This window comes from Stegastes partitus, unplaced genomic scaffold (genome assembly GCF_000690725.1).
Source record: "Stegastes partitus isolate 25-593 unplaced genomic scaffold, Stegastes_partitus-1.0.2 Scaffold2685, whole genome shotgun sequence".
NCBI lineage: Eukaryota > Metazoa > Chordata > Actinopteri > Pomacentridae > Stegastes > Stegastes partitus.
In genome coordinates, this window is record NW_007580416.1 from 10,934 (window position 1) to 20,722 (window position 9,789).

At 46.8% G+C, this 9,789-nt stretch overlaps 1 protein-coding gene across 2 annotated transcripts in view; it reads right to left on the bottom strand.

Annotated features, from left to right (window-relative positions):
* LOC103375587 (serrate RNA effector molecule homolog) overlaps positions 1-5,823 on the bottom strand; it is an 11,039-nt gene extending 5,216 nt beyond the window's left edge. The window contains exons 1-10 of one of the 2 annotated variants that reach the window (XM_008305896.1): positions 5,736-5,823; positions 3,965-4,107; positions 3,137-3,247; positions 2,728-2,892; positions 2,043-2,103; positions 1,520-1,817; positions 1,222-1,442; positions 616-714; positions 405-537; positions 5-132 (exon numbers count right to left, since the gene is read on the bottom strand). In XM_008305896.1, coding sequence (XP_008304118.1) covers positions 5-132; positions 405-537; positions 616-714; positions 1,222-1,442; positions 1,520-1,817; positions 2,043-2,103; positions 2,728-2,892; positions 3,137-3,247; positions 3,965-4,083 — 1,335 coding nt within the window. In that variant the 5' untranslated portion in view covers positions 4,084-4,107; positions 5,736-5,823. Of the gene's footprint in view, positions 1-4; positions 133-404; positions 538-615; positions 715-1,221; positions 1,443-1,519; positions 1,818-2,042; positions 2,104-2,727; positions 2,893-3,136; positions 3,248-3,964; positions 4,228-5,735 lie in introns of both variants that reach the window. The other variant, XM_008305895.1, reaches the window with a different exon arrangement.
* Positions 5,824-9,789: the final 3,966 nt, after the last annotated feature.

The window sequence follows — 9,789 nt, forward strand, 5'->3', positions numbered from 1 at the left end:
TCACAGCAGTGATCTCCTCCTTGGACACCTCCGGCGGGATGCTGCGGATGAACAGCGAGGTGGTGAGGTGTAGGGGGCGGGGCTTAGCCGGCGCCTCCTTCTCGCGCTCCTTCCCTCGCTCTTTACGACGCTCTGAGACACAACATTTTGTTTTTAGATTATTGAGAAGTTAACAGTTGTTTGTTTCACCTGATAGTTGAGACACTTTGTAAAGGTTTCCACAACCTTTTGTGAATATTTTACATGTTTTATATACATGTTATGAATAATTATCAGAGGTTTAAAGTTTACTAACATATTACAGGTTAGACAGAACACCGTCTACACACTCTTATGAAGAACTGTCAGAATTATTTGTAGACTTTTATTGATATAGCTTAGATTTGGAGTCCAGCTGTACATACCATCGTCTCGGTCCTCCTCCTCTTCCTCCTTCTCCTCGTCCTCCTCCTTCTCGCCGTCGGAGTGGGAGGAGTCAGAGTCTGAGGCGCTGCCCTCCCCGCTGTCAGCTGACACGCTGCGTTTCCTCTTCCTGCCCTGAGGAGACAGCGGCGGCGACATTAAAACCAGAACATGGAGGACATCAGCAGTAAAGCAGCCTGAGCAGCCACTCACCTTCTTACTGCTCTTCTTCTCCTCCTCCTCATCTTTCTTCTCCTCCTCGTCCTCCTCGTCCTTCTCCTTCTCACCGTTACGTTTGGCGTCTTCACCGTCCTGACAACGAGACAGCACGTCAGGAGTCTTTACAGAAACATCATATTTCACAGCTTACACATCAAAACCATTCTCCAGGTCTAGAAGGATGAACCAGAGAACAGAGGAGCCAGGTGCAGAGCACAGGGGAGAAGTGCTAGTGCTAGTCGTGGCACCGAGTATGATTTCATCATTGGACCAAAACGTGTTAATGTCAACTTCAGTGATTTGACTTTTATTAGTTTTACTGTAAACAACACGGATGTTCAACAAGTCAGAAGAGTCTGATTTGTGAAACATCATTTGTTTAAAGACAGCTAGTTTTAAAGATTATATCAGGATCTTTAATCTCTGTCTTATTGTCCTCACATCCAGAGGAAACACCAGATTCATCGGGTCAAAGCCACGTAGAGCTCCGACACCAGCTGTGACTCAGCCCAGTTCGGTTTGGTTTGTGGTTTGGTAGCAGCCTGTCGTGTCCTGAAGGAGGTGAAAGGCTGCAGGACGCCATCAGATCTTTGTCCCCACCTTCTTGGAGTCTTTCACGTCTCCCGACTCGCCACCAGTCGCCTCGTCTGTCCGAGTCACGGTCGGCTCTGAGCTGGTCTGAGCGCTCGTGCCTCCTCCGCTGGCATCGACTTGACTCTTCTCGCCGCTGCTCGCGTCGCCACTGCCAGCAGCTGCAGCGGAAGCCGGAGCCTCCAGGACCTGCAGGTCCAGGTCTGTACCTCCCTCCATCTTGATCACAGCTGCACACAAACGCACAGTGTGAGGACCACACTACCCAGAAGCCCCCTCGGCTCCCCGCCCGACCTCCAGCGCCTACCTGCGTCCAGCAGCTTGATGATGGCGAGGGCGTGGTCCATGTCCAGCGACACGTTGTCCAGCCAGCTGTTGTCCAGCAGGAAGAGGAAGACACCCAGTCGGGTTTTGAGGGCGGCCAGCGACTCCGTCTTCCTCGCCGTGATGTCATCAGGGTGGTACTTGGAGCGAAACCACTCCTGGTCTTTGTGCTGGAGGAAGAAGTCCTGCAGCTGCTGCCGCCGGAAGTCCAGTTTGTACTGATTGTAGCGCTTCACGGCCTCGGTCTCGTCGACGCTGTCCTCCATGTTTAACAGGAACTCCTGCAGACACCACAACCCGTCAGAAGCTTCCTCAGAAGGTCACCACGTCTACACTGTGACGGCTCAATGCTCATCCATCATAACAGCATGAGTGGAAAACATGAAAACACCTCCTCAGAACACCGGGTTCTGGATCCACGGTAGCTTTACTAATGATCAGAGTTCTGCCTTCAGACTGCGACTGTTTCAGGTTGGATGCTCTGATGGAGGTTTGGTGCTGCTCACCTTGAAGCTCCTCATGGTGGGAGGACCAGGAGGAGGCAGGTCTGGATCCACCATGCCCAGCCTGACAACACATAAACACAGACCTGACCCGTCAGCGCAACAATTATTAACAACACAGACACTGTTTATTAAAAAAAAGGACATAATTAAATGTCAGGAATAAAAATCTAAATTATATTAACAATAAACTTTAAAAAACTTCAACAAATACTCGTAACATACTGAAGTGTTATTATTGTACAGAAAATATATAAAAATTTGTTAACAAAAGGACGTGAAAATCTAAAGTAAACGTCAAACAATGAACTGAACTACTTATGTGAACGTTTTTTAAAAATAAAAAAACAAACAAAAAACTTTCCAACACTTAATTAATTTAGGTTAGAAAATATATATTAAAAAATAAATTTAAAAAAGCTGTAATAAAACACAAACTAAATTTATAACCTTAAAAACGTCCCCAGTAATTACAATAGTATAGAAAATATTAAAGATAGAATTAAAAGTCATGGACAATCTGAAAAGAATGTCAAAAAAAGTTAATAAAAAGTGACAAGAGTAAACTTTTAAAGGTTAAACTATATAAACACCATAAACCACATGAATACCATTTACTTACACATTACAGATTAACCTCTATAGATACAGACAGCCTGTTACCACTAGGGGGCAGACGTGAGCTCACCTGCCCTGCAGTGGGTGACCTCCGTGGTGTGGGTGGAGGTGGGGGAAGTCGGGGTGCCAGCCCTGAGGCCCCGCCCCCGGAAATGGAGCTCCTCCTCCTCCTCCCCCTCCCCCTCCCCCTCCATAGGGCAGGTCATAGCGGTATGGCTCCCCCCGGTGGTCGTCCCTGGAATGAATGTTAATTGACTAATTAGTAAACTGAGCTTGATTTAAACTGAACTCTGATATAAACTGAACTTGAATTAAACTGAACCTGAGTTAAACCGAACTTGATTTAAACCAAACTTAATATAAACTGAACTTGACTTAGTTAAACTGAACTTGAGTTCAACTGAACTTGAGTTAAACTGAACTTGATATAAACTGAACTTAATTTAAACTGAACTCTGGTTTAGTTAAACTGAACTCACCAGTCTCTCCTCATGCGTTTGTGCTGAGGGCTGATGTGTCGCGGAGGAGAAAAGCGCTCTCTGCGACCGCGATCGTAGTCCCGCCTCCTCTCTCTGCCGCGATCCCAGTCCCTGAAATCACATGAACACATGACACGGCGCCACAAACCTGCCACGTCACATAAAGGAGGGCCTGACTGTCAGTAAGAGACCTCACAGGAACGCTGATCCATCAGACATGAAGCCGTCAGATTAACAGGAGCGAGTGCTGGTCTGGGAGCAGTTTCACATTCGGATTCTTTTAGTGTCAGAAGACCTGAGGCAGTTCAAATGTCTAAGAGCTCCTCTTGATGTTTACAGAAAAAAAAACCACCGTGATCATGTCCTTCATCTTCTCCTCTTCACATCAACACAGTCAGTCAGCAGGAGTTTAGTCCAAAGAGTCTCAACGATCAGCTCGAGATGCAAAGATGTAAAAATGACCCAGATAATTCAGAACCGACACACAAAGACACCAAAATGACAGAAAGATGTAGGAATTAAATGAAATGCGACTCAGAAACCACGAACATGGAACAAACAAGTCGTTTTTTTAAAATAAGACAAAAATGAAGCCAAAGTTACACAGAAGACATTAATAAAAACAACACAAAAGGACGCCAACATTAGACAAAGACAGAAATGATATGAAATGACACGGAAAAAAAGCAAAAAATTACAAAACGACTGAGACCAAAGACGATTTACAAAGAAGAAATCCTATGAAATGACAAAAAGATGCAGAAACTCCACAGTGAGCCGTGTTTGACTGACATGTAACCACGGTAACGGTGAACGACAGGAAGTTACCTGTCGGGCCAGTCGTCCCTCCTACGGTCGTCGCGCTCCCTCGACCTCTCCATGTCGCTGCGCTCCCTCCTGAACTTGTCCCGCCTCCTCCGGTCGAACTCGTCATCGCTGTCGCCCATCGGACCGAACCGACACCAGACTCGCTGTCAGGAGGCAGAACAACACCGACAACCCGTCACTCCGTCTGTTACGCCTCAGGCAGCAACACCTGTGTGCTATTGGTCAACCAGTGTGCTCCGATCAGGGCTCATATTGGTTGTTATCTATACACAGGCAGCAAACACCACACACACACAGTGACACACACACACACACACACACACAGAGGGATGTTTATGCTTCATGCGTCTGATTCGCTGAGAACCTTTCAGCGTTTATTCCTCAGAGCTGGTTGGCTGCTGCTGGTGATGTGCAACCAGTCAGATGAAGCTAAACCCAACGACCGACTTTATGATGCAGAAAGAAAAATGCTCAACATCGGATCTGATAATCTGCCAAAATAACGAAACACACAACAACGAGAATAAACAAGCAGCAGAAATGACAACACGGACTTGGAAGGAAGGAACTCGGATGATGTTTGATGAGGCGGATGTGAAACGCTGCAGATCAGAGCGGCCTCCAGGCAGCAGATCCACTGTGAATACGACGTGACTGGAGCATCCCTCCTCCTGGTCTGCACAGAGTCCCACATCACGGCTCAATGAAATGACGACTATTGGTGCTAACAGAGCGTTCATGGTGGATGAGAGACAACGACAGCTGGTAGCGACAACTGGTCCAGCTCAGTGGTTGTCAAGTGTTTTTGTCACAAAGCACCTGTACACCTGGTCAATCATCATAAAGCTACGAGCTCCAGGTCACACGGTTAAAGAGCCACTCGCCCAGCTACCCTCAACAGTCTGGACGGTAACACACAGAAGCATCTCTAATGTGGGTAATAACACACAAAAGTATGATTAATATTCACACACTTTAGTATGAATAACCTGGATGTCAACACAAAGATCCTCCAACGGTAGAGTCACTTGTCGGACTCTGACAATTCACATTAAAGGAAAACGTGTCTAATATCTGACTTTCGACATGAAGAAGAATCTGTTTGTTTATCTTCTGCTGCTGTGGGATTGATGGAGGCTGGTCCTGTTAGGAAAGCAGCAGTAATGTGGATACTGGTGCACAAAGCATTGATTACCTGGATGGGAACATAGTCACGTGACCACAGCTGTTAATGATCATGGACCAGAGCAGTCCGGGTCAGGCTGCTCCACCTGTTGTGAACTCTCACTGACCCTGGCTGAGGAGGCCTCATAAGTCACTTTCATTTAACTGAAGGGTTCGGTCTAGATCCCGGTGCTGGTCTGAGCCCTGACCGAGTCCACATCCCACCACCAGAGCTGCTCATCCAAAACACGACCCACAGGAGACAATAAGGCGGCTGTGTGAGCGCTGCTAGCCTGTTAGCCTGCTAGCTTCGGCTCGGCTTCAGCAGCGGCTGCGCTGATTGTCATTTCACGGCCAAACTGAGCCACAACACGAACCAAGAGCGGGTCCAGACTCAAAACACGAACTATCATTAAAGTTATCGGCGCTAACAGCTACAGCTAGCTTCTCCTTAGTGTCACACTAACCGACCGAAGCTAACAGCGGCTAATTAGCACGTTAGCATCCCCGCTAGCGCCGGCTGCTGACGGCTGTTCTCCCTTCGGCCCGCCTGCTGCTCGCTCTGCGCCGAACACACCACATGAAACGGTTCGTTTGCACATTTTACCTGAAACTGCGCCGCTAAACAAGCTAACCAGCTCCGTCGCTAACGTAGCTGTCCCGCCGCCAGTCCGAGATCACGCTGCACCAGCGAGACTTCCGGTCCGCTTTACTCCCGCTGGCGTTCAGTCGGAGGTTCAGCGCCGCCTGGAGGTCCGGAGGAAACCGCAGGCGCTGCACTTCCTGTACCTGTGAGTACACCTGTGGGGATATCACGCACTCAAGTACGACAAACTTTCACATTACTGCACTAACGTGTATATTTCCTGTTAAACCTGGATAATAACAGACAATTAGCACACAAGAGATAAAAACCTGAAAATGAATCCACACAATGTTAAAACCCGGCGAGTTTACCCCACATATTAGTGCACCAACATGTCAGCAAGCTGGGTATTAGTGTAAAAGGCTCACTAACCTGGATATTAGCCTATAAACCACCAATAAAAAGACAGTTTATGTGCAAAAGCCTGAAAATTAACTCACAAAAGTGTAAAAAATGAGGAGATTGTAACACAACAGCATCTAAAACTGGATATTAATGCACAAAGATACCAATGACCTGCAGCAAAGTGTCGATAATCTGGATATTAGCCCCTTTTTTAACCTTTGGTCATATTTAAAACATACGTCTGCCATTATAATATCATACACATGACAGAAGAAGAGTTGGGTCATACTGGGTTTCCTTTAAATGGGTCAAAGAATATTTGCAAAGCAGGTGCAGGAGTGAAGAGTTGAGGCCCTGCTGCTGTTGCTGCTGGATGGAATTTGAAGTTCACGTCATCCGTGTCCTCGGCTGAATGAGTGGCAGCGAGTTGCAGCAAACACCAGATGAAACGTCTCATCCTGACCTGTGACGCTGCTTCGTCGTGTGTTTGAAAAAGAGTCGGCGAGAAAAACAGCTTTGAATTTGCATCAGGTTTAATCACGGCTCCATCATGCGACGGGCCCACTGGTTTGGACCACCGCTGGGCTCACCACTGGAAACAAGTCACATGAGAAAGGACAGAACCAGAGTCTGTAATGGGGCTTTTACATACGTGCACACACTGAAAGGATCATGAAGGCCAATAAAGCTTCTGTAAGGTCACGCTTTTCTGAATTACTTCGCACATTTTCACACTCCGGCTTCTTGGTTTAAAGCTTCTTACGATTTCACAGTGAAATCAGAATCAGCAGCAGAACTTAACGATTCTGATGGTACCACTTTGTTCTCTGGGTCACACAACTATTACAGCTTTGAAATTAGCACAAAGTTCTGCCTCATGTTCAGCAGAGTCCTGACAGTAGATGCTGCTTTGTATGAAAAATACAAACTAGTGGATTTACTTCTCATTGCAACGATTCAGACGTCACGTCAGCTACGACGTCTACTCGTGGTGGTTACTAAACACATTCATGTTTCTGACTTTGCCAGATTCCAGACAATCTTTCAGACAATATCTCTACATGAAGAAACAGAACCATTTAGAACAAGCTGTCCTTGATGTAAAGGCTGATACACAAACATCTGAACCTATCGTGATCTCAGATGATGGAGGACGTGGACAGCCTAGTAAACAGGACACATCCTACTTGTGTTATTTTTCTGAACTGAGTTTGTTGAAAACGATGAACTTTTCTGGTGGCCTTTGGGGAGACGGTGCAGGTGTTGGATCGCAGGTGTGACCAGCAGCAGTTACTGGACTTCAGAGGGTTTGTTCTGTTGGACTTTCTGGAGAACTTTGTGGATGTTGAAGATGCTGCTGGACATCGAGGAGACAGAGAACATGGTGCGCTCCGATTTTCACCAAGCTGGAGTGAGTATTTGGGAAACTGCCTGGTGCAGCCGCTCCCTGGCAGCTTTACTAGTCGTCCTCCAGTCGTTTGAATCTTGAGTTGTCAGTGAGCCGTGAGGGCAGCGATTAATGACACAGTCAGTCAGTCAGAACTCCTTCAAGAAGCAAACAAAAGGAAATGTCCAGTTACCTTTAACCACAGCGTGTACTGTTACATGACCCGGGCCTGGAGTGGGTACCTTTTTCTCCCATAAAAATGGAAGGTGGTTCTGGTTCTACAGGGGTGGCTCCTGAAGCTGGAAGGTGCTCAGAGGTCCAGGTTTCCCTAAACAGCCTTCAAGGTAACGCAGAGGACAGAACGCCAACATGAACGGGTAAACCAGCTAAACTGTGATAACACCAGGCTGTAAACGTGTTTACTTCTGCTGGCACGTCGCACGTTTTCACATGGAGCTCCGTGGGAGTGGGAGTCGGCCTCTGGTGGACACCTGAGGAACTGCAGATTCTGGTCCTGGAGGTTACTGCTTGTGGATGACTGCTAATAAAAGGAAAGCTCACTTTTGTCTGAAACCAAGCACTCAGGATAAAGATGACTCTGCTGTTCTATCCCTGGAAACAGAACAAACACAGGTGGGCCGCAGTACCTGAGGGGGGCGGGGCTTATTGGGGGCCCAGTTTAATGCTGGGTTCTTGCATCAAATGTACAGTTTCAGTGTTGGTACCGTCCTGATCGAGACAAAGTGATAATTCAGGCAGAATTAGAGTCTATGCTGGACTGAGGTCCAGTCGTCCGGTACTGGCTGTTTGTAAATTCAGTGTGAAATCCTCTGATTGGCTGGTTTGGTCTTGGGGGTGGAGTTAGAGGCCTGGAGGAGAAAACAAAAGGACAGGTTTACTCCTTCAAACAGCTCCTATTTACCTCAAGCTGCTGGAATGACACATAGAAATCTGTTTTCTGAAATGTTTCAGTTATTTATAGCTGTCAGAAACAGTTTTTTATCTACCTGGATGAACAGGTATCTCTCACATTTGTTTATATGCTAATATTAGCTTTTATGCTAACATTACTTCATATGCTAACGTCCAAGATGGCAGCCAAGCCGGCCCACTGTTTGTGACACACTTTGTGTTTTTATGGGCAATGTTCTTCGTCCTTCTACGTCAGTTCGCTACGACTCAGCGATACTTCTTCAGAACAACATCTCCAGTCAGTCTGGGACTCTTTGGATAAGGTCAGATGTCTCCAGACGACCACAGCACTCTAAACCTGGACTGTGGAGGCTGCGGGCCTTGAGGCCTTGAGGCCTTGAGGCCTTGAGGCTGAGGCCGACAGTGCCAGGAAAGAGAGAAGGACTTGGCATACCCTCCTAGTGGTGCAGAGGACTGCTTCACCTGCATTTGGTGAGCCACCTGCTAGACTTTCTTGCTGCTTGATCGAGCTAAACTCAGTATCAGCCTCCTGCTGGATGTTGGCCTCTCGGCCTGATGTGTCTGTGAGCGGTCTTTGTTCTTCTGCTGTGTCCATGTGGCTGCTCTGGGTTGGAGCTGTGCACCATCCTGAGGTGGATGGATGCTGCTCTGGTCTGCTGATCAGCTGAGGTGTCCATCTCTGCTGCTTGGTCCAAGGAACTCCACATCACTGTCAGACCGAATCCAGTACAGGCTAAACATGACCGGGCCAACTACAGGTATTTCTTTAAGTACATGATGCTTCTTCTACGTGGACCTGAGCTGGAGGAGCTGAAGGAGCACCACAGATTCACTTGGTTACAACACAGACAATCCTGAACCTCTTCAATGTTAGTTCTCAAAGCCACCTACGGGTTAACCAGCCTACATCCTCAGCTGAAGATTCAGCACCAGCAAGAGCAAACGGAGAGGCGGCCGTCCTCGAATAGCTGTCAGTCTGTTTGTTTCACTGCTCGCTGTTTATCTGAGCATCATGTGTCTGTTTCATATCAGCTTCTTGACTCTGCGCTGCCTCATAAGACACTTCTGATCTCAGGGGGACTTCCTGGTTGAATGAATAAATAACATTTGTTTAAATGCTAACATTAGCTTTTAGGCTAACAGTACTTTAGAATATATAACTAATTGATTTGCTAACTGTTGTAACTTTAGTCTCTTTCTAAATAGTTGATATGCTTGTAGTTTATTTGTCGACGTTAATTCTCATGACAACATTTATTTGTATGCTAAAATTAGATATAAAGTGACTTACAGTGACCTTAGCTTTAATGCTAATGTTTGGCATTTTTGCTAATATTAGTTTTTCATGCT